This window comes from Dysidea avara, chromosome 6 (assembly GCF_963678975.1).
Source record: "Dysidea avara chromosome 6, odDysAvar1.4, whole genome shotgun sequence".
NCBI lineage: Eukaryota > Metazoa > Porifera > Demospongiae > Dictyoceratida > Dysideidae > Dysidea > Dysidea avara.
The window spans coordinates 26934799-26961141 of record NC_089277.1 but is presented as its reverse complement, the minus strand read 5'-3'; the positions used below and the strand labels follow the sequence as shown (position 1 = coordinate 26961141).

The window sequence follows — 26343 nt, the reverse complement described above, 5'->3', positions numbered from 1 at the left end:
GTGTGTAGTGTGTACATGTTTGTGTACTGTGTGGTGTACAGTACAGTATGGGGTATTAGAATGCATATTTGTATTTTATGTATGTCACAACAGGTTTGACCATTCGATGAGGGAGACAGCATTCTCCATCGGACTACAAGGTATCCACAAAGATGACGTTGGTCATGTTAAAGACATCATTTGGTCTACCTTAGAAACAGTTGTAAAGTATGTCTGTCTGTACGTAGTCGTATGTATGATATGTTGGCATTAAGACATAGTACATGTTGTAGAATGGAGGATATGTACAGTATAATCTTAATTTTAGATGGTAATAGAAAAGTTATAACTATTCATATGGATTTATAAACTGTAAAATATGTACAGTCATGTGTGGTGTGCGTACATTCAATACTGTACGTATATGTTGACACCATCCGGTTTATAGTATTTATAAACATTGCTATGTACGTGTCACCATTACCCTGTATGTGCCTACATATGTTCATACGTAGGTACTGCATGTCTGCTTGATCCTATAAACAGTAAAAATGATGCTTTTATTAGAGTATTTATGGATCTATGTAATAGATGAATAGGCTTGCTTATCTGACCAAGTTTGTTTGCCTGTATCTAAACACTGCTATAGTATGTCGATATTTGCCAAGTTTGTGTATAATATTTATATAGTATTATTGTACATGTACGTACCACTTGTGGTGTTATAAATATAGCTCCTTTTCTTCTATATTGTTGTCCATTTGTTTTTATTCCATTTTATAGGGAAGGTTTTCCAGAGGACAGAATTAAGGCTGTATTACATCATTTAGAGCGTGGCATTAAGTATCAATCTACCAATTTTGGACTGACCTTGATTGCTGTATGTATTGTGATATGTATGTGCATGTGTCTTTTGTGTGTGTGTGCGTGCGTGCGTGCGTGCATTCGTTCGTGCGTGCGTGCATGAGTGTGTGTGGAAGTATGTACTATAAGCTATGGTACAAATCCGTTCAAGTGATTAAGGACCAATTATTACAATTACATGTATGTACACACTGTAGTCAGTGATGCCAACATGGAACCATGATGGTGATCCTGTACCAAATCTGATGGTAAATAGCAGAGTGGACGAGTTCAAGGTTGGTATTTAATTAATGGTCACTATACTGAGTTGTTAATTTGACTCAACAATGAACCTTACGTGTTATAGTGTGTTCTTCTTTACCAAACATTGTGTGTGTGTGTGTGTGTGTGTGTGTGTGTGTGTGTGTGTGTGTGTGTGTGTGTGTGTGTGTGTGTGTGTGTGTGTGTGTGTGTGTGTGTGTGTGTGTGTGTGTGCATGAGTGCGTGTGTGTGTGTGTATATGCGTGTGTGCGCGTGTGTGTGTATGATTCTGCTACAAAAACTGTCATACATGTTCAGTGTAGTGTGATGGGACCAGACCATGATCTGGTCTTGCTACGGTTATAATAGAAACACAATTTCATTGTACATGATGGAACTTTACAATTGTACATATGTTGCACGTACAGTACCGTACAGAACATGGATATAGGAAATACACATTAGTACAGTATATTGTACAACCACTGGATGTTGTATTAGAGTATCACTGACTGCTCTACTAAATGTCATACTGATATGATCTAGTTTATTATATAAAAGTGGCCAAACCTTATAGTCTGGCCATCCCCTATGCCTAATGCGTACGAATGGACTTAAATGTGTATCAGTGTATACACATACATACCGTACATGTATACACATGTATTTGTTCACATCTTATGTCTAAAAAACGAAACCTGTATGTACTTATAGTGCTGTATTTATAATGCTGTGACCTAGAATTCTTAACTTAATTAGTATGTTAAAACTGTGTGTGTTGTTTTTTGATATTACAGGAGTTACTCAAATCACCTACTTTTTTACAAGAAAAGATCCAGCAATATTTTCTTGACAACAAGCATCATCTCACATTAGTGATGACACCAGAGGTACATACTACACACAATGTATACTGTACATATGTTGTACGTATTGTCCATGTGTTTGTACAGGTGTACCTGTACAAACACATGTAATACTCAGTGATACACATTTACACAATGGACCATAACCTTTTAGTATAAAAGTTACAGGACTGTATATAACATAAGCAATCAATTATCGGCCTTGTTGTACATCAACCTACAAGATTCTTGTTTAGAACAAGATATGCACAAACTTTTTATATCCAGCTGATAGGCAATTTAATCAGCTAGGTGTCCACAACTATACATACCAGCTCCCCCGGAAGTGGCGTTCTTCATTAGCATCTGACCAAAGACAGTGGTGTACAGCATCAATTATCGATGGTCGTTTATTGTCCACTCGTTAACTTGTGTACATCAATTATCATTTGGTTTGAGGTATGTATTTCGCTTGTCATTCCCACACAATTCAAAACTAAATCTTGCCAATAGTCTACCAGTACTAATTGTACGTAATTCCATCAAAATTTCAAGTAGGTCTTATGCGTGATTTTTGAAATACACTGTACAATTTCTAATATAACAAACACTTTGAAATTTTTAATGCTTTAATCACATAGTAAACAGCACTATTATTTCATCAAGAGTCTTACAAAGGTCAGCACAGTAATCCTGGTGCCACTGAGAAGAGCTGTAGTTACTTTGCTTCCTGACATACAGCAATGCAACTAATGACATACAAGCTCTTTGTCCTTAAGTAATAACCAACAACTTCTATCCACTGTGTATGGGATTCTTATCCACTATGTACACCTAGCTCCTGAGCAGTGTAACCTATCTTCAACACTTGACAGCATGTGACCAGCCTCCAAACCTCTAAAAGCCAAGAGTACTGTAGTCGATGGTGCCTGATTTCAAGTGAGTGTGTTTTAAATTATAAACACTCTTCCAGCTTACCCTTGCTTTTGTAATCAGTCATTTAAATAGCCTCATATTTACTTTTATTCACCTTGCTTTCTGAGCTTTGTCCTTCTAGGTATCTCCATTGCTCATCACATCCAACTACCACAGCATGTCTTTCCGTCCACATAAATGATCCATAACAGTTGTTTTTGTACAGCCACTAATCCATTATGGTTACATCAGTACAGTGGATCCTTGCTTATCCGAACCTCAGTTATCCAAACACCTCGATTATCCGAATGCCAAATGTGACTGTTCTATTAGAGTATTTTGTCATCAGTGTGCATTCTATTAGAGTAAATGACTGTTCTATTAGAGTAGTTCAAAGAAGCTCTGTGTATAAATCAATGGGCTTCAGTTATCCGAACAAATTCACTTATCTGAACACTTTTGGCTAACTATAAGAACAAAGCTGTTCAGATAACTGAGGATCCACTGTACAAAGAACATGAATTCCAAGTCCTATCAGTGGTGACTTTCTCAAAAACAGACGCGTATATCTGTGAACAAACATTATTCTACTGGGAAGGGTGATTATTCCGACAGAACCAATCACTAGAGCCTTTTGAATAACCACAGTCTGTCTCTTCTTAGGTTGAACGTCATGTGTAAGGCTCAATATATAGAGCACCATTGTATGGAGAGAGAGTACCAGGATTCAGCAAACACTCAGTCTGCAGAACAAATACTTGACTTCATCAACACCAATCAACAGTTCTCTATCACCTGTAGAGATATAGTTACATACGTACTGTAGGTTATTATTTGATCAAACGTGAACTTGCTACAGTGATTTTGTACACAGAATACTCCCCATGCGAAATGTGATTTTTCAACAAAGAACACTGTTCAAGGAGTCAGTACACTCCAGCTTTTAATAAAATTTTGTAAATTAAACAATATCAGAGAGTTGTGGTTAATGACAGCTTTTCTGAATGGCTGCTTGTCAGATCTGGGGTGCCCCAAGGATCAGTTCTAGGCCCCCTTTTGTTTTATTGTATGCTTATGAGCTGCATAACATAGCAACATCAAACTCTTTGCTGGTGATATCGCACTTTACAAGGAAATTGTATCTCCTAATGATCATAAACTTTTCCAAGATGACCTAACTAAGATTTATGAATGGTGCAAGAAATGGCTATTGAAGCTGAATCCTTTCAAGTGTGAAAGCATTTGTATTTCATACAAACATCTTCCCCCTTTTGTAGCTACGTATTTTCTGGGTGGCCAACAGATTCCGCTAAAGTCAGTAGTCAGATACTTACGTAGAAATTTTCATGAACTCCCAGCTCAAATGGGGTGAACATGTGAAAGCATCTAGCAGCCAAGGCATCCCGTTCACTGAACTACCTTCGCCATTTACCGTTTTCATGTTCTGCATCAGTCAAAGCAACTGCGTACAAAGCTGTAGTGAGACCAATTCTTAAGTATTCTTCTCCAATTATGTCCTTACATTCTACAAAAGATGTGCCTCAACCAGAATCGATTCAATGTCATGCTGTGCAGTAGTAGATGGAACACTGTCAACTGTAACTGGTCTAAGTCTTCAGACTCTTGTCTGCAAGAACTTGATCGGTTACCACTCTTTTCTATCCATCTGACCCATAGTATCTTATATAGCAATGATGCCATCCCTAGATCTCATCCAATGACATAATATACCCCCATCTGCAACTATTAATCCTCGCCATTTCTCTTTTGTCAACACTCCCTTCCTATGGAACACAATTCCCCTTCACATCCTACAACTGTCTAATCCAATTACATTCCATACTGCACTTCGTTACTTCTTTTTGTGTAAACTCTGTATTTTAAACTGTTCTGGTTTGTATGTTGTAATTGTTAATATGTTGTGTACATATATTTGTACATGTATGTTTGTGTGGGGAACACTTTTGCAGGTAATGCCTTCTGTGTACCCATGTCTTGACATAATCTAATCTAACATGCATATACATCTAATAGCATCAGCTTCGACCACAATAGTTCATCGTTCATGTGGCTAGCTCGTTTTGGAATCCTGGTTGCACTCAACACTTCTCTCTTCAATCACTACTAGGTTGTAGATTCATTATTGTACTGTCAACTCTTACATATATAGGCTGTTTCCCACTTGCCACTTGCTTCTTTAACTGTGCAACTTGCATTTGAGCTCTAGTCACTGAAAATAGGAATGAAAAGAAACTTATAAACATCTACTATATTATGGCATACTCTACTGAGCAGCATACGGGTACAACATATTGACAACATTATGTGTATATCTGTGCATATGCCACTAAACAAACACATTACAACACATACAAAGAATAGATGTATTCATTTACTAGTGTACCTATATTTTATAGGATAATTATGAAGCCCAGCAAACTGCACTAGAATCTGATAAACGTGATAAAGTAGTTGGGTCTCTTTCAGCTTCTGAGAAAGAAGAACTATACAAGAAAGGTATGTACTGTATATCAGAGCTCGGTGATATACTGGTATTGTTAGTAAACTGATTTTAAGTCAATTTTGCCTGTATTTTTTTTTTAAATACTACCATATTGTCAGGTCATTTAAAAAAAAATACTACCATACTGTCAGGTAAGTAGAATTCGAGAAAAATGGGAACGGGACAGGATCAGAAAGCAGGAATGGGAATAATTCCCAGAAAGTGTCTAATAAAGGTCATCATGCAATATATACAAGTAGGATAGGTCTAATTTTACAGCTCAGTGCTTCTTTGCAGCATAAATTACGACTCTTAGTAGGAATTGGAAACGGCGTGACGTGCCCAGTATACTACCTGTACAATTGACGTCACTGGTTAGATACGAGGCGCGTTTCGCTTGTTACCGCTTTGAAGAACTGAAAAGACTAACATTTCTCTTTACTGTAGACTATCAGTGTAGGTTTAGTAGAATATGAAAGTTCTTTAAAGTTGAGCAATACAAGTTGCTTTGGTCGAAGTCACTGGCTGGCCTTTCCCACAGAAAAAACTCGTCACATCGTACCGTTTCGGTATCGCTTCTACACCAAGGTATGTTTCTGCTCCTGTAGCAGCTGTGTACACCTTTTGGTATCGACGATACGTGGCTTTTAGAACCCCTTTGGTCAGTAGAATTAAACAGTATGGTTTGTAAGCCAGACCTCTAGTTTAAATGCTGCGTATTTCCTTGGTTACAACTTGGCTAGGTGTTGTTGTACCGTCATGTTTGTGTTTTCCTAACTCTGTACAGCTGCTGTCTTGTGTAACCGTTTGTCTTTCAAGCTTTAATCTAGTGCCAAAGATGTGGAACAAAGCTAGTAGGATGATAGCACACTTCGCTCTTTGGTTCTAAATCACTCTCGCAAAACCTTTAAAACTTCATTAGGGGACAATTAAATTAGTATACGATACAAATTACGGAAACTACCCTTAACATTCAAAACAAGCCTATTTCTGGCGCATGATGCCATTTCCAATCCCTATTAGGAGTCGTATATTTGCAGCATTGTTTGGATCTTTTCGCAAATACATTCAAAACACTCTAATAGAGCACTCACCTGCATTAAAATGCTAATAGAACAGTCAAGTATGTTTCACTAGCTATCCCACCATGCAGCTAGGAACCTACATTAAAAGCTCGGTATTTGATACTGTAGACTATAGCTGTCAAAGATTAGGTATATAGACTAGATAAGTCATCAGTGTTAAAGTTAGCTACTACTTGAAACCATAAAATTTAATCACTATAGCATAAATAGGATTCTAACTTACAGGCTCTGCATATACGTAGATGCAGGAAGTTGTACCTTCAACCTCAGGAAAAAGTCACATGATGGGTATGTGGTGGCTGCAGTATGTGTAGTTGATACAGTATTATTCTAATAAAGAACTACTCTGTAACGTACATGCGTAACCTGACTTGATCAGTCATAACAGTTCTTTAACAATGAAATTAGTGCTATGAACCTGCACAGCTTACTAAAACCGGTTAATGGAAGGTAATTAATTGGATATTGACCTGTTATTGTCTAATAATTAGCAGACATTATGGTACTCAACATGCCTGTTGGAATCCTTAGAGCAGTACCAAAGTGACCATCAGCATCCTGCCTTACAATACAGTTATTACAATCTCATACATATTTACACATGCTTTGAGGTTATGCAATGATGTTAATACTTGTCAGCAGGGGTAATTTACCAAGTGGGTGGACAAAACCAGTTTAAAGGCTTCTTAGCCAATGATTGGCTTGACCTAGACAATACCAGTTAGTAACCGGTTTTTCCATACCAGTTCACAACACTAAATGAATTACATACATGACCTTAACCTACATACAAACATATAGTACGTATATGCATACATGTATCAAGGTATGTACACAGATCCCTTTATTTATACAGTAGTTTTACCATTCCAGTACTGTATATATGATCACTGTATGTACACACTTCAGGATTAGAGCTGTTAGATGATCAGAACAGTCCACCTGATATTGAGTGTTTGCCAACTTTACATGTCACAGGTATGTCAAATTTGTAACTTACTGTAAGTTAGTACATACTGTATATGTAAGTTGTGCAGTGTTAGTACACGTGTGTGAGTAAACTGTGTATCTGTATTTGTGTGTAAATAATGTGCATTCTAATGTACGTATGTGAGTACGTTTTATGTATATACATGTATTCTGGTATACTTCTGTATGTTTGGCATGTTTGCTGTAAACGTACTGTATGAACTGCACACTGTGTATGTCTTGAAGTTATTTCAAGATTGCATAAGAACTGTATTGTAATCTTGTCATACGTACTTACACACTCCTTGCAATGTCTATGATTCCACTGTAAAATTGTTTTCTTACATATACGTATGTCAATTTATTTGCTATACTTGTTTTTTGCAAACGATACACGAACTCTTCAATTGCCTATTCATACGTAAAGTACAGAACATGTTATGTACAGTGTAAAGGCATATTGCTTACTGTCTCAGCTTGTAAATTGCATTAAGCAGAATATTATGTACATACACTGTACATGCATACTCAGTTGTTTCACAGTTGCATAGTACATCATTTTAGTACTGCTTCTAAATAAATGGTCAACATTTTTGGTCATTGTGTTTCTTAGCCACCATATTTATAATGATCATCAATTCATGCTAGAAAGCAGTAAAGTTTAGTGAATGATGTGTGTGCAGAATTGAACTTGTTCTGTACTGCACTTTTCTGTGATGAAGCTACACATCTAAGCATACATACGTATGTATGTTACTATGTACAGAGTGTATATGTACAAGTACACAAAAAAGTAAGTAGAGGAGGGACCATAACACATCAATATAAAGTACTGAAATAAGTGCACAATATTACATCACAGTAAAACAATAAGAAGTGTTACGTATATCACTACTGTGCATTTCCATTATGAGCACAATAGGGATCGATATAAACACTTCTTATTGTTTTCCTGTGATTTAATGTTGTGGACTACTCCAGCTTGTTTCTGTACTTTTTATCGATGTACTATGGTCCCTGGTTGAAATTTCCATTTTTTTGTGTGCTTGTTTGTTAACTTTTTTGTAAAATAAAATTATTATGACTGGTGAACTCACACATACCGCATCAAGGAAAGAAATGGCACTACGCGCCCCAGCTATCAATTATCGTCTGAGAAGTTAAGTATCTATTACCCTTCGTTGTCAGCTATGTTCAACCCATTACACAGCATTACGAATCAAAAAGCACCTCTTCAATTAAAGTAGCCACTATGAAAAATATGAACGATTTCCATTACGAAGGGAAGCCATCATGTGCTACCAACAAATCAAACTTTTTGCTGTCAGCAAAGATGATCGGGACACAAAAAAGGACACCGGTAAGTCCATTAGGAATGCATTGTATGTACTGCAGTATGCCAAAAAGCACCACTTGGTTCGAAGCGATGTCGTACAGTGAAAAAATCAAGCCCATAGCCTTAGCCGTTATCGAGTTATGCATGTCTGAAGGGATCAGTCACTCAGTTACTCCGTTACTCATTCAGTAGAAAATTACTTTTTTTTCTTTTGATTCCGTAGCAACTTGTTGGTAGCATTTCAGGTTGATTTGAAAACTTGTTTGGGCTCAGTTTTACCTAACCAATACTGCTTAATTGTCGTCAGGGAAAAGTGAGGCTGGTTTTTGGGTTATGTTTTTCATGGGACATGCCTACACCTTTGTGATCCCTACTATACAGTACTATTCTACTGTATAATAGTACTGGTTGAGATTCCTCTGCGTGAAGAAATGTACAAAACTATAGTCAAAGTAGGTATGCATGTTTCACACATACATACAGTACATAATGGTATTATTAACATTATAATATTACCAAATCATAGAACATTTAGAGGAAGTAGTTTATGCATGTGCGTTGCTTACTTTAATTGCATGATTAGTATTTGGAATTTCAAATGAGTCTCAATAGTCGTAATACAAAACCAGCAAACAGTGACATACACCAGAGCTCAATAGATCTTTAGACAGCACATCATAAGAGTACATTGTTTTGAAAGAGCCCCATTAGGCATATGAAACAGTAATTTTTGCTATTTTGTCAAGAAATTTAGGGTCCTTATAAAACGAAGTACATACAGAAGCTTATGTATACAAAGTGCTGTCTAAAAGTTATACTAAGCCCCAGTGAACCCCATTGTTGGCTATTTTGCACTGCACTTATTGAGACTCAATATTCAATTACTGTAAATCAAATGTCATGCATTACTTGTCCTATCTCCTCTGGGGTGACTTTGCAACAAACAGTATTTTATCTAATGATAAACATATGTCATGTAGGTACATTCTGTGTGTTCATGTGTGCTTTGGTTTGTCCTCAATGTTAATTGTTTCACCCTTTTATGTCACTATTGCATCATCACTTGCTTGTGTACCTGGAAGTACATGGGTCCATATTGGTGTAGCGCATACAGTGCAGCTCACAGATAACCTCGCACGCATGTGCGGTTTTATTGCAAGTGACTTGCATGAAACTCGTGCAAGTGTGCAATTGTATGTAGTATAGCTTCTACATGTTTTGACTATAAACACTGTACGTGTTAATTGATGTATTGATTGCTGTATTACAATAAGCATGTACATTAGTTAAATAGTGTCACGGTAAGTTTGGCCTTAAGCGTAGCTGACGAAGCAGATTTACTAATGTCTAGCATAAGAATATAGATAAAGACAGCTCTCTATGTAATGCCATTATAACCAGTCTTTCAGTATAATATTCAGAAAAGGAATCAAGAAGTTGAAAATTCCAAATTTTTTGTGTACTTGTTTGTTAACTTTTTTGTAAATAATTTTATCCACGCATACCGCATCTGAAATGGCGCCGCGCGCCCCAGCTATATCAATTATCGTCTGAAAAGTGAAGTATCCATTACGCTTCGCTGTTGGCTATGTTCAACCCATTACACAGCAATACAAATCAAGAACTGCTTGAAAAGTGCCTTTGCAATCAAAATAGCCACTATGAAAAATACGGACGATTTCTGTTTTGAAGGGAAGCCATCACGTGCTCGTGCCAAATCGACACCTTTCCCTGTCAGCAAAGATGAATGGAACACAAAGGAGGACACTGGTAAGTCCATGAAGAATGCGTTGTACGTACTGCGGTATGCCAAAAGGCACCTGTCGGGCCGAAGCAACGTCGAACAGTGAAAAAATCAAGCCCGTAGCCTTACCCGTTATCGAGTTACGCTTGTCTGAAGGCATCAGTCAGTTACTTACTTACTTACTCAGTCAGTAGAAAATTCCATCGAATAAAAATTTTTTTTAATTCCGTAGCAACTTGTTGAAAGCATTTCGGGTCAATCTGAAAGCTTGTTTGGGCTTAATTTTACCTCACCAATACTGCTCATCGTCGTCAGGGAAAATTAAGGCTGGTTTTTGGGTGATTTTATTTCGTGGGCCACGCCTACTACTTTGTGGTCCTTACTATACAGTTACTATCGTACTGTATGATATTAGTTTCATTTTACACAGTGATAATTTACACACACAATGGGTTATCTGCCTAATTTTCTGGAATTAAATTTACAATTCAAGTAACAGTTTTTAATAAAATATACATACATCTGTAGTATATTGATGGTTAAAGTTGCTTTTGTACTGTGTTCAGTGTATGCACATAATACGACAATGTGCATTTTCACAATGACACAATTGAAATTGACAATATGATTGTAGCACAAGTATTAGCTACAGTACAATGCTTGTTTACTGTTAGAAGTACTGTTGAACAATATTCATAGCTAGGTGGATTTGGGAAATGGTTTTGATTTATCCTTGTTGGTCACGTTGTTGGTCACATTGTTGGTCACGTTGTTGGTGAGAAAGCTAACTCACTTAGCTTGTGTACTCTATTTGTAACAGCTGGCACTGACCATAAATACCCCCTCTGGATCCTCTGGATATCCCCAGCTTTGTTCAAAACAGATGTGTGTCTCATTTCTTCATACTTCTATGTATTCCACAACATTGGAACAATACAGCTTGTATGTGACTGATGTCTCTTTACAGATATTGATCCTAAAATAAAAGACACTACACTGGAACATGTTCACATTGGTAAGTAGCAGCATTCACACTAGAGGTACGTAAGTATGTGAATATTTCTTGGAAATGAATACACACTATTTCATAATGTTGTCAAAGGCTCACCTATGAACTAGTACATTTAAGACACACAGCTTTTACAGTATCTATTACTATTGTTTGTACACTACACTGTAGATGCTGTACCAGTACAGTTGGCTAAACAACCAACCAATGGGATTACCTACTTCAGAGCTGTAGCAAGCATCACTTCACTACCTGATGAACTGAAGATTTATGTGCCACTTTTCTGTAATGTCTTAACACAGTAAGTCTAGATATGTAGTAACACCAGATTATTATAGTTCTTAGCATTGACAGTTAAGACCATTGAAAGTGTTTGTGTTTAGTAATATCTCTATCTTCAGAGCACAATAATTATATGCAATGGAATACTGTTGAGGTTATGCACACAACTGACCTAATCATCAAGGTGTCCATTTTTCAAAAGTACCCTGTTTGAGTTCTGAAAGTACGTAGCCTTCAGCTAGAGTCTTTATGATCAATGATCTATACAGATGATTATGTTTATCATTTCAACACTTGGGGGATTTTAACTTGATTATTACAGAGACAGCCTCTGTACATGTGTCTGTGTAAACATCATACAGACTTCACAGAGTGGCATGATTTAGACACTTGTGTGGTATCACATGTTTACCAGTATGTGTACACTATAGGATGGGAGCAGGTGATTTGGATCACAGGCAGTTTGCCCAGCAGGTTGATCTGTACACTGGAGGTCTCAACCTGTCCCCACACATTTGTTCCCACCACTCCAATGAACTGGGCTATGAACAGGTATTACTAATGTACTATATCTGTTGGATTTTCTGTTGTTTGTGTCACACCAAAATACTATCACCTCTTAACTATCAGTCATAGAGTAAAGAGCCTGTATTTTGAGATCTGTTACATTTTGTGACCAACAAGTTTAGTACAATGAAAACTTTACAAGCTACAGTGTACATATTTTATACCATTGTATGCAGTGGAACCCCTTTCATGGCTCTAAGGTCTTCTCAATAGAAAAGTGTTCTGATTTCAGGTGTTAAATTTAGATTATGTACATATGCTAATATTAATGAACCATAGTGAAGTGTCCTGGTTATCAAAATTTCCACCTTTCCAAGGTGTCATCCACTGTTTTAAAACAAGCTACATGGCTGAATTAAGAGTACCAAATGTCTGAACAATCAAGTACCAATGCTATTAGTGTTGCATGGCTAGTTGCATCATACAAGGTTTCACTACGCATGTTTTGTTACAGGGTATTGTATTCAGCTCTTACTGTCTGGACAGACACATTTCTCACATGTTCTCACTGTGGCATGATGTGTTTCTGAAGTATGTACAGTAGTATTCAGCCTATACATGAGTGTATTTGAATGTTGCTGTGTTTGTATATCCACACAAAAACAGCCAAGCTGTGAAAAAAAATGGTGCGAAAGCCTGAGTGAAAAAAGTTATGAAATCAAAGGTGGCGGCCAAGAAACAGCTGCGATGATGGAAGTTGTGAAATCAAATTACCTTTGATTTCACAACTTTTTTCACCCAGGCTCACATCATGTTGCATAGCTTAACTGTTTTTGTGTGTATTTCACTTCCTTTTTGTACTTTATAAGGCCCCAAAGCCAGCCTGTGACTGACTTTGAGGTTTGGTTTTGCTCACATTTCTTCTTATCTATACAGACACAATGATGATTAGTGAAGGCAGAATTAAATGTGTTTTGGTGCAAATTTTAATATTATTGTAATGCTCTAATAGAGTTCACATGTTTAAAGGACTTCTAGTAGAACATACATAGAACGTTTTAGTACTATTGGTAGATCTATGAAGTTATTATTTAAACTAGAATTTCATTTATAAAGCAGAACAATTAAGTGAGGTAATCAGCCAAAATATAAGCGGTTCAGTGGTTACGGATGTGGGTGTTAGGTATGGAGGTCCCTCCCTGGTTCAAATCAATGTATGCAAAAATATAACAAAGCTCCCCCCGCCCACCCTCCATGACTCAGAAAAGCAAAGAAATTAAATCGAAACTTTGAACACCCACATCTCACAAATGGCTGGTGCAAATTTAATCAAATATGCTGTGTGGCCTACCAAACAGCTATAATACAATAAAAATGATGTGCTTTGGTAAAGGGACCATGGAGCTATTCATACATGAAAATGCTGTTGTCTCTGTTCCTGTCGTTATACTCACAGTGTTGCATGCCGGCTTTCTTGGCTGCATAACACACTACTGTGTGCCTTTGTGTATTCTGTTTCATAGTGTTAATTTAAGAACAATAGTAGTATTGTAAACTCTTGGTGTTCACACACACACACACACACACACACACACACACACACACACACACACACACACACACACACACACACACACACACACACACACACACACACACACACACACACACACACACACACACACACACACACACACACACACACACACACACACACACACACACACACACACACACACACACACACACACACACACACACACACACACACACACACACACACACACGTCCACACTCACACACACACACACACACACACACACACACACACACACACACACACACGTCCACACTCACACGCATGCATACGCACACACGGACGCACATACATTTAACAAATCACATATGCACCAACTACTTATCTATGTTACAGTCCAGACCTACAAGACTTGGAGAGACTACAAACACTTGTTAAGATGACAGCCAACAACATGGCTCTTAGTGTGGCTGATAATGGTCACAGATTTGCAATAAGTTCATCATCTAGTTCCCTAACACCTACCAGTGTGTTGGGTGAAATGTTCAGTGGAATACAACAGGTATCATATAGTAACACTTTGAGTGTAAGATTAATTTACAGATTGTAAATACATACATTCAGTGCATACATTGATTGCAGGGCTCGCCTAATGCACAACATTTTATAGAATGTGTGTTTTTGTTCTCACTAGTATAAAGGATAAATTTTATTTTATTCTCCTCCATTTGGCTTGTACCATACATCACATCTACATGTATACATCTTAACAATTGTGATGGACACTCTCCTGGCACTCACACAAACAATACATTTGTAACACAGGCTAGCACTAAAGGATTAATACAGTTATATCTGTTTTCAGTGATCCAGTTGAGTGCATGTAATTTAGTGGTACATCACTGGTAGTATATAGCATGTGTTTAACTTGATGTACTCTTTCGTGTAAATGACTGTCTGTTCAGGTGAAGTTTTTGAAAGATCTTTCAGAGAAAGAAGACTGGAGTGATGTCTGTGCTAAAATGACATCAATTGCAGCTCATGTACTTGTGGACACTCAGTTCAGGTACTAATACTGTACTAAAGGGAATTTCTTTTCTGTAAAGAAATTTGTATGTTATATGGCTGTTGCCTTACTCAGTAGGCCATAGCCATTGTCTAGAACAAGAAAAATTTACTTACATCCATCCACTTTATAAAATATTTTTAGTTGGTATTCTTCATGAGCTACACACATCTGTTGTAAACATTTAGTTAGTATAACAAAATTCACAAACACAACTGTCATTCTTCTAGATGTGCTCTCAATGCTACTGCTGATGGTATTGAGGTAGCCACAAATGCAATGGATGGCTTCCTGTCCTCTGTCACTGGTGGGATGGACTGTCTACCATCTTATGTTGAGGTGAATGATTGTTCTATTAGAGTGTTATTGGATGTTATATCAGAATATGTGACCGAATTTGACAAAATAATGCTTCCACACACAACACACTTTACTCCTACATTGCTTCAAAATCATAATAGTGGATGTGTGTGGAAGTCTTGTTTTCTCAAATTCAGTCAAATATGTATTGTTGTTTTTTACATGTTAACAAGTCACTCTATTGAAATGTATTGTACTGAATGTTCTGTTAGGTGTTTTAACTTTCTAATGATAAACCAGATTAATATCTAATAATCAAGACATGTGAATTTTTCTTATTAGAATGAGAACTTCATCCCTACCAGTCACAAGTGTCACTATCAACTTCCATTCCCAGTAAACTATTGTAGTTCTTCAGTAAAGAGTGTTCACTATACACATCATGATCATGCCAGGTAGTTACACATCATTTATGGTCAGTAGGTCAACATATCACACTACTGAATGGTAGGAAACTTTGGCAATAAGGAACTTTGGCAAAATCTGATTGGCGAGAAAAATTTTGGTGAATGGTCATACTTCATCACTTGTCACTACACATTGCATATAGACGACGATAGCTGGACATGTACTTTGGAGGGGGTGTTTGGTGAATTAGGGGACAATTTGCCAAATTCTTCAATGTTTTGTACTTCCAAAGTGTTCTACTATACAGTACACACACTATATGAGATTTCACTTTTAATTCATTGCTTTTTCTTTGTGTTGTTACTACAGAGTAACACTGTCTTCCATATCTGATTACATAAGTACATATTTATTGTACTTAATGCTCACTGATATCTTTCATTTTATAGTTTGAGTATTTTAGCAAGACTGATGACAAACAAATATCTCATCAAAGAAATCAGGTACAGTGTGTAGTGTAAGAACCTTAAAAGAGGTGAAATGGTGAACACATCTGTAATTTAATTGTGTTATAGCAGTGACAATAGCTAAAACTACAGTACCTATTATACTTTTGAGCAATACTCCTATTCCCTACAAGTACTAGTATATTAAAAATTATAAATTTAAAAATAAAGTAGGAATCCAAACGATAAAAAGTAGTGAAACAAGAGAAGAACAATGGTAGCTATTACAGCATAGCTCGGTGGGAAATCCCTACTTTGGCATGACATAGCCATTATTTTGTGTTCAATGCCAAAGTATGAATTTCCCACCGAGCTATGCTGTAATAGCTACCATTGTTCTTCTCTTGTTTCACTACTTTTTATCGTTTGGATTCCTACTTTATTTTTAAATTTATAATTTGTTCAGTTTGTTTAGTTTTTTGTTAAGGCATACAGCTAGCTATAGCATGTGACTGTTCTATTAGGGTGACTGCTGTATTAGAGTATCTCGAGACAGCCTGCAAAATGTACACTTGCCAAAAAAAGGGGCGTGGTTTTGATCGATTATAGAGTATGACGAGTCAGCCTTCCAAATTGAAGGTGTGTGGTCACTGAAATACAGCTAGTCTAAAAAGGGTGTGTCATCGTGGTTTCAATTGATAGATCAATAATGCGTAGAATGAAGAATGGGCGTGATCTTGTGACCTATCGTGAAGCTATCTAGTACCAGTACCTCCATATAGTACCCGCCGTCATAGATTATATCAGTAAGGAATATAATCTATTCCTCCATACAGTAGTACAGTAGCGTAGTCTAAGAGTCTTAAATAATCTTGTGGCGTCTATTATGCTGTTTAAAGAAAGTGTTGATATGGATAATTAATGCCTTGATATGGTTTCGTTGGATGAAGAAGAAGACAAGCAGCCTGATTGAAGATAAAAGAAAAGACAAGGCGCAGAGGGCACACACTCGTCGGAACCCCAAAAGGCACATCTCACTGGTGAGTTTGTTATTGTTGCGTAAAATGGTGGCCGTGCACTGCTTTTGTTTGGGCTCTAGGCTTGCTACTGTGGTCAGTGAGTGAGGCAGTGAAGTGATTTTTTTTTAAATTTATATCTGGCCACCTGTAAGCGTTTTGTTGTATTTAATGCTGTTTTATGTACTATATGGACTAGTACTATTCCGTAAAGGTGATTTCGTCTCATAAAATATCTGTAGAATGATTTTTAATAGGAAGAATTTTTGGCGGCTCGCAAAATTTTTACCTGGATTCCTATTTAAACGGTACGACCGTACCGTTTGATAAGGAAAATTAGGAATTTTAAGTTTGATTAGGGATCATAGAAAAAAAGGTTGGGAAACAAGGAGGTCACCTATACCTACAAATGTGCTAGTAATCATTTAATCTCTAATTCGGTGTATACCCAAGACTGAATTAGGGATTAAATGTTCACTAGTACGTATATCTGCAGGTGTGGGCAACCTCCCTTGTTTCCCTACTTTTTCTGTGATCCCTAAAATTGCTACTTTTTCCTTATACTTGTTTTGAGTTGTTTGTTTACCTTTTTGTAACATTGTTATGACCGGTAAACCTATGCATCCACATCAAGAATATATAGATGGTACCAGAGTCAAAGTTTTCATCTGAACACGCGCCCCAGTATTAAATTACTGACTCGAAAGTAGTGCTGTGAACCTGCAGAATTTACTAAAACTGGTTACCGTATAATGGAAATTTTTTGATGGATAATTTTTTTTTGCGAAATGTTGCAAAATCCAATTTAAATTCACGAAAGTATAGAAAACAGATTTGGCAATGTGTATAAACCTGAAACATTTCACGATTATATTTTCACAAAAGCATCATTACTCATGAAATTCGCAACAGTTTCGTCCCTCAAAAATTTCTGCTATGGCATTGGAAGTTGAATAATTGGATATTGACTTATTGTCTATATAAGCAGACACAACAGTGCTCAACATACCTGTTGGAAGCCTTTGGGTGACACCAAAGTGACCATCAACATCCTGCCTTACAATAACAGTTATTACAATCACATGCTTTGAGGTTATGTTATAATGTTAACTAGGGCTGAGCGATACTACCGTTTTAGCGATATATCGCGATATTTTGAAAGTATCGATATCGCAATATTTTGTTATTAACTATCGTGATACCATGCCTGTACATTGTTGTCATTGAAAATCCATTTGTTATGCAGTACTAGGCTAAGAATCCTTGTAAATGATTAAGTCCACCCATCTGGTTTCCCCTGCAGAGAGGTGTGAACACCATAACAACCTCAAAGCATGTGTTACAATAACTGTTACTGTAAACAATGATGATAATGGCTAGTTTGCTATCACCTATAAGGACTTCCTGCAGGAATGCTGAGCAATATGCTATGTAGCACCAGCTATGATTGACTTATTTGTAAGTATCGTGAACTATTCAGTATCGTGAATAGTGGCTTTAGTATCGATCGTGATACTAAAATGGCAGTATCACTCAGCCCTAATGTTAACACTTGTCAGGGTTAATTTATGGTTTACCAAGTGGGTGGGCAAAACCAGTTTAAAGGCTCCTTAACCAATAATTGGCTTGACCTATATAGACGATACCAGTTAATAACCAGTTTTTCCATACCAGTTCACAACACTACTCAAAAGTGTAGTGGTCATTACGCTTCACTTTCACCTATGTTCAGCCTGTTACACAGAGCTATAAACAAAGAACAGTAGGAGAAGCACCTCTGCAATCAATCCAGTCACCATGAAAAATACAGACGATTTGGGTGCCCCAACTATCAATTACTAACTCAAAAGTGAAGTGTTCAATATGCTTTGTTTTCAATCCATTAAACCATTAATTACCACAGTATTACAGGTACAAACAATAAACAGCATCAAAAGTGCCTCTGCAATCATTCCAGTCACCACGGAAAGTATGGACGATTCCCTTTTACAAACGTAGGGAAGCCATGCATTGTGCCACTATAAAACGGCTAGTGCTGAGCAATAGTAGAAAATTAACACCATTATAGATTACAGTTTTCTTCCAAGTGCATTAATTAGGTAATTACTTTTGGGACAGCCAATATTTCTTCAACTTTTATTACACCCTTGCAGCCAAACTTGTCTATGATAAAGCAAGCCAAGTAGTTATAAAACAGCTAAGCCAGCTTCTCAAGCAGCCTTTTTAGTGGAATTCTGGACTCTTTGCAAAGAAATTGACTAATTGCGTGGGCAGGCGATAAATCTTCACAGCTTGTTCGAGGATCCAACACTTCATGAAATTTCGTACGCTCCCAGCAGCAGAAATCAGAAATCAAGCCTCTAACCTCCGTGTTTCTCTGTAAACTATAAATCAGCCTAGAAATTAGAAATCACAGTAGAAATCTGGAAATCTTGTACGCTCTTTCTGAAGTGTTGGTTCCCTCAAGCTTGTTATAGCCTTGCAACTAAACATTTCATGAATAAGCAAGCCTAAAGAGTTACAAAACTGTTAAATAAACTTGGCCACAATGTTCTAGTAATCTTACAGCAATATCGTGATAGTAAACTGCGATTATCGTAACACGATAATGATTCTTTAATTGCGGGTTCTGAAATATCGCTCAGCTCTAGAATCAGCACCTTGGGTTGTCAGCAATAGGAAATGGGACACAAAGGAGGACATAAGTAAGTCCATGATGCATGTATTTTATGTACTGCAGTATGCCAAAAGGCACATCTCAGGAAGAAGTGATGTCAAACAGTAAAAAAATCAAGCCCGTAGCCTTAGCTGTTATCAAATTATGCTTGTCTGAAGACATTAGGGAGGGAAGCAGGCAGGCAGGCAGGCAGTAGAAAATTCCATTGAATATTTTTTTTCAAATTTTGTAACAATCTATTGGGTATGCCTTAGGATCACAAAGGTTTGGGTCTTTTTGGCCCAAAAAATCACCAAAAACCAGCTTCACAATACCACCCTGGTGCCTTGGCAGTATTGGTTATGTATGACCAAGTCCAGTACTACCATTCTGTATGATTATGCTCCAACAGCGCTCTTAAGAAAGTGTAGATTCTGACTGTTTTATTAGAATCTTAATACACCTTTGAACATTCTATTAGAATATTTCATTATACGGTGATTGTTCTATTAGAGTATCTTGATCTTCAGTGGCTTTTTTTGGTTGGTACCAACCACCACTTAAATATAATAGCCACCACTACCACTCAACAGCCACTACTCTGTGTATGCAATGTGAGTATAGTAGTATTTCTGACTCTTTACTATGTAAACACGTACAGTACACGCTTACAAGTGTATTTGTATGTTATCCTGTTTATTTTATTTTACTTGTTTCCTCTTCTTTTAGAGAAAAAGGTGGTGCATATGGTGCAGGAGCTAAAAGTTCAGCTGGTGTGTTTTCGTTCTTCTCTTATCGGTATGACTTCAAGCTAAAATTGATTTGACTTGCTACAAGTAATTGTGTTTCTAGGGACCCTAATTCTGTGGAAACATTCAAGTCATTTGAGAACTGTATAGACTGGGCCATCAATGGTAATTTCAGTGATCAAGATGTTGATGAAGCTAAGCTGGGAGTCTTCTCTCAGGTGTGTGTCCTGACAGTGCTATTTTTTAAAGAAACATCGTATTCACTTGGTTAGATACCACACCTTCAATAAAAGCACACTTGAGTGATGCCACAAACAATTTTGAAAGTAACGTCTTAAACGTTGTTTTCAAGCAATGAAAAGTGTTGAGTTTGAATAGTCGCTGCATCAATGCTTTGAACTAAGATAATAAAAGCAGTGGCATTTAACCAGGTAAATATGGTAGTTTAGCTATAGGCGTAATAAAATTTCCACAAAAATATTTTGAAAGCTACGTAAGGGTCAGTGCATGAAATTTGCTTATTAAGGACTAATTTTTGTGAATCTGGTAAAAAAAATTATTCTTTCAAATTTTACAGTTTGCTATAGATTTAATTTAATATTTGTACCTACCGCTTGCACCTTTACTTACAAAGTTTGCCCCTTCCTAATGTTACAATTTATCTTTTTGACAGTACTATAGTAGTCAAAGCTTCAACTGGTTTATACTGTATGTATATACATACATAGAGAACTATTCTATGTATTGACATAAAAGTGAAGTGATAGAGTACATATTTATCATTAATACGTGTTTCTGTTTAAGTCATACTGTTTGTTAAATACCAGGTTGATTCCCCAGTTAGTCCTGGTAGCAAGGGGTTAACATTGTTTTTACAAGGAATATCAGATGAACTGCGACAACAGCACCGTGATCAACTGTTTGCTGTATCCAAAAAATCTGTGATGGAAGTTGCAGCAAGGTTGGTTGTCATGCTTCTTTATAATGTATGTACAATCCACACAAAAACAGTCAAGTTATGAAAAAATGGTGCGGCCTTTAAATGCTTGGGTGAAAAAAGTTGTGAAATCAAAGGTGGCGGCCAAGAAATGGTTGCAATGATGTTAATGCTAATAAATTTTAACAATGCACACATCCATTATTAAATTTTTTTAGCATTAACATCATTGCAGCCATTTCTTGGCTGCCACCTTTGATTTCAAAACTTTTTTCACCCAAGCTTTTAAAGGCCACACCATTTTTTCACAGCTTGGCTGTTTTTGTGTGGATTTCACTTTTTTTGTACTTTATGTACAATTTGTTATGTGTTCATCTAAGCATTATGTGATATGTATATAAAATTTTGTACATGACAAAATACTGGTACCATTTTATACTAGTTGTGTGTGCTATGTAGATACCTTGGTGATAGTAAAGATTCAATGTCTTCAGCAATAATTGGTCCAGAGAACAGCAACCTCATCACTGAAAATGGATGGACTATTCACAATAGTAACTAGGAGTGATAATGCAGCTCTGTGGTGTATTAATTTATGATGCAATTATACTTACAAGTGTAAATGTACTGCATAGCTCTGTTTAGTTAAATAACATTGTAGTACTTGTCTTGGACCACTGTAGCAGGTGTAAAGTCAGCAAATTTGCTGTACTAAGAACTTCAGGAATCCCTGCATAGCAATAATATGCTGCGTATATAATGATAATGACAAGAGTAATACTCAAGTCAATGTCACTTTGTTTTATTACATAGCAGGGGTGGATCCAAGGAAGGGTGTACCATGACAAGGGTAGCTATATCATTCAGGGAATCTGAAGGCACATCCCCAGACACTAAAGGTATTTTAAAATCTGTTTCAGGACTTTTAATGAAAAGAGTATACATGTAGGGATTAGCGACAGTCGTGAATTTAGTTCTAGCCTAAAATCAATTGTCATATTTATAGCTACAATCACATCAGAGGACCAATGTTCATTTTTAATTTGTAAAAAATAAATTAATAAAATTTCTAGTAGGACATATATATATATATATATATATATTTATAGCTACAGGAGCTGGCAAGGGGAGGGGCACAAACAGGCTAAGTTGGGGGAGAGCTGACTCTCACTGTATTTTTTAAGCAGCAATGATCACTCTCTATGGTATAGTGCTGAGCGGTTTTGTTATTTCATAAACGGTAAGGTATAGTCAACATGGTATTGCGGTATGACTAAATTATTGGCACACCTTAGTATGATGCTATTTTAGACCTACAGTACTAGATTTAGACACAGAAATAACCCTAAAAATTTTCCATTAATGACAGAATTGTGTTGAAAACCAATTGCAATATATTTACTGCAGTATATATCCATTCATATGTGCTGTAAGTAGACTTCTTCACACAGGATATGTTATTTTAGCTACTAAAAGACTTATGGTTTAGAATTCACGGTATTTGCGGTAGTTAAAAATTGGATTGTATCAAAAACAGATACCATGGTTTGACTAAAATATTGTCATATTGACTAAAATATTGTCATATTGCTCAGCACTACTCTATGGTAGGTTAATTTTTTTCATTATGACCTTTTGTAGATGGTAGTCATAAAAAGCTATTAAGTCTTAAACATGCACCAGCAGCACAATACTTCTTTTTACAGGCGCTTAGTATGTACAAGGTGATGAGTTACAGTTTGACCGGCAGTTGTGTTTGAAATAAATGGTGGTAATATGCAGTTTTCATGAATTATATAAATTGAATTTGGTCTGACAAGGTTTGTAATATTTCTATCAAAGGAAGTATGGCTCTTCGACAGAGGGAAAACAGTGTAAGGTTGGGGGGGGGGTTGCCCCAAATGCCCCATAATGCATCTGTCATTGAGCTATGGGATGGTGCTGGAGATGTACCCCCAAATCTGCCACTGAATATTGTACGAGGGGGCATAAGAAATAGCACTAAGCATGGAATTTGAGTTATGCTAATCAAAGAATTCCACAACTTCCCAGCTATTCATTTCAAGTCAATATACTCAACTGTTTCACAAAGTTACAAAAAATTTAAAACAGGTCTAATTTCTTAATGTATGTAATTTACTATACAGTGGAACTTCAATTATCCAAACATCGCGATTAACCGAACTCTTGATTAGCCAAACACAAATTGACTGCTCAATTAGGGTATTTTGTCAACAAGTGTATGCTTTATTAGAGTAGTTGAGCAAAGCTCTGCATATAAAATAATGTATGTATGAACACCCTTTCAGAGGCTTTCCCCCAATTATGCATAGTTTGGATAATCAAGATTTCACTGTAATTACCTATGGAATTCTACTGACTTTTACTGAAAAGTTTTAAAAATAATATAATATATAGTAAGTCCTTTTTTCCTATGATTGGCCCCTCACACACACACACACACACACCATGTTTCCAGAAAGTAGTTGGAAACCAGTCAGCAAATTTTCTAGAACTGTAATATAACAATTATGCCAACTTGTGATGTGTGTACCAGGTAGCTAACTCACATGCACCATTACTGTATACATGTTTTTCTGTGTACTTTAATAAAGCATACACTTGAGGACAAAATACTCTAATAGAATAGTCATTTTGACATTTGCATAGTAATTATAATAATCGTAATTTGACTCTCCACTGTTACAGTACATTGTGTATGGATATTATAGATTATAGTATGCCGTGCTGTTTCGTACGTATATACTTGAAAGAATTCCACAAGAGCTACCACCATTCATTTAACACTTGCTATATCCACTATTGGTGTTTTTAAGTCAAAGAAATTTTCTTCTTAAATTTTTCAAGTTAATTGTTGTGCAGTGAATCTTCTTTATAATTAGCAGTGCCTTTTATATACATGGTTGTAATATTGTTGCCAGCTGCCCATGTATATATGCAGCTGAATAAAACCAAAAGTGATGGAAATTGTGCAACACAACTATGATAATATTTTATGCTTTGAGTATTTCCTGGCCCACCATAATAATAATAATTATTATTTAATTGTTGCTGTGTTTGTTACAGCACTTGCTACTTTGTGTAGTCTGTGTTGCAGTGTTCCCATTGTTTGCTGTATATTACTCTAATAAAACAGTCAGTAGATATTGATCATGGTCATACAGGTTAAATAAAGGCTCTAATAATTCTTTGCAGTCTGCTGATCAAAGTATAGAATTGTCACAATAAAAAACCTACTGGACTAGAAAACCTTTTCGGACCATTAACGATTGCATAATCATTTTCTTAATTGGTACTCTCTAAGTAAGTTTTCTTGTTATATATTATAGAACATTTCCTTTGAATGTGATATGTATTGTATTGTATGCTTTGGTGTTCAAAAAAATACATTTTATTTCAGAGGACCAAGGATTGGAGCTAATAGACAGACATGAATTGCTAGCTATTAGCAGCAAAGCATTTATTTACCTCAGCAGATGAGAAGCCAGCATAAGAAGTGGACCAATTTAATGATAGCTAGTGCACCAGTAATTCCACCACCTGATGCAAAATGGTTAAGTATAGAGAATGAAGTGGATCAAAGCAAGAGGGCAACATTTACCAGTACGAGGATAATGTATAATTCTTTGAAAACAACATACATTCTGTGACTGTAAAATTAATTTTGCACAAGCAATTGTAAAACCCAGTTCCCATGATGTGATGGATCATAGAAACACTCCATTGACACTTTCTGTAGCCAGAAAGATTGCATCATAGTAAAATTAATTTTGCAAACCTAGTAATCACTAGTATACAATTGCAATATGCTCAGGATCTTTGTGTATATTTTAAACTGTATATTATGTACCAAGACATACGTATGTATTGTACAGTACAACTATGCATCTTTGTTCACAAACCACAAACATGCAGAAATTATTGCCTGGTGAATTGTATGCTAATTACTGTTCCTAATGGTGTGAGTTACTTGGTACACACTACACAAGTGAGTTCTTTATCACTACAAGGAATGAAATGACCACAATATGCTTCAATATTGTAGAAGAGCTTCCCATTAGTATCACTTCCACTACTACTCAGTATTCCATCCTGGAGGACACTCATAACGAGAAGGGATCATTATGTTGTTAGTACGACCATAAGCCTGGCAGAGTGCACAAGGAATATTACGATTCATGGTATGATTAATTGGGCTACCTCTGTCTATCTGATGTTCAGCTCCATACAATCTTGAATGTCCTTGATAACCTAACTGATACTTCAAATATTGAGGATTAGGAGGTAAACACAGTGGATTAGCTGCACCTCCTTCATGCTCCCACCATGATCCAGCTACAACTCCAGAGTAGATGGTATCTGCTCCATAGGGACAAGTAGAATTACCCCATCTAACATAGGTGACTACACCAGGTTGACAGTTACACTGTTTGTCATCAGCAACAACAGGTGGTTTAGTAGGCTTTTGTGTAATCTGTCTAGTGGTCCTGATATTTGGTCTAACCATGATCTTTGATTCCAATTGTTGTAGTTTAGCAGGTAGGTAAGAGACTAGTGGAGAATTGATATCTTCATCAGTCACCTCCACAGCATCAGTTAGGTAGATGACAGCAAAAGATGTCAGAAATAAAACTGTAATTCTCATAGTTCATGTAGTTTTGTCTGCTAAAGGTAGTGAGTATGATCATGAATGTGAGTAAACAGCAAGCATTTCAGCAATGAAATATTAACCCAACATTATACTTTGTAACTGTAACTACTGAATATATGTACACACATGCACATAGATGTGTCATACATTTTTCATAATGCGAATTACACATTATTAGTACATATATATATACATACCTTTGTTTGCTTTCTTCAAACAGTTAGCAGTAATATCTCTGTCAGTAGAACCATTGTTATCCATCAACAGTGTACACGCAC

The 26343-nt window shown here is 36.5% G+C and overlaps 1 protein-coding gene across 4 annotated transcripts in view; it reads left to right on the top strand.

Annotated features, from left to right (window-relative positions):
* Nucleotides 1–26343, top strand: part of LOC136257513 (presequence protease, mitochondrial-like) — a 129047-nt gene that overhangs the window by 14986 nt on the left and 87718 nt on the right. The window contains exons 13-31 of one of the 4 annotated variants that reach the window (XM_066050731.1): nt 94–207; nt 763–859; nt 1041–1118; nt 1881–1973; nt 5261–5360; nt 7341–7409; nt 11448–11495; nt 11661–11790; nt 12203–12323; nt 12793–12869; nt 14212–14377; nt 14781–14881; nt 15112–15220; nt 15524–15636; nt 16039–16092; nt 20437–20505; nt 20560–20674; nt 21284–21417; nt 21853–22067. In XM_066050731.1, the coding sequence (XP_065906803.1) occupies nt 94–207; nt 763–859; nt 1041–1118; nt 1881–1973; nt 5261–5360; nt 7341–7409; nt 11448–11495; nt 11661–11790; nt 12203–12323; nt 12793–12869; nt 14212–14377; nt 14781–14881; nt 15112–15220; nt 15524–15636; nt 16039–16092; nt 20437–20505; nt 20560–20674; nt 21284–21417; nt 21853–21955 (1891 nt within the window). In that variant the 3' untranslated portion in view covers nt 21956–22067. Of the gene's footprint in view, nt 1–93; nt 208–762; nt 860–1040; nt 1119–1880; nt 1974–5260; nt 5361–7340; nt 7410–11447; nt 11496–11660; nt 11791–12202; nt 12324–12792; nt 12870–14211; nt 14378–14780; nt 14882–15111; nt 15221–15523; nt 15637–16038; nt 16093–20436; nt 20506–20559; nt 20675–21283; nt 21418–21852; nt 22068–26343 lie in introns of those variants that run through there. The other 3 variants (XM_066050733.1, XM_066050734.1, XM_066050732.1) reach the window with 3 other exon arrangements.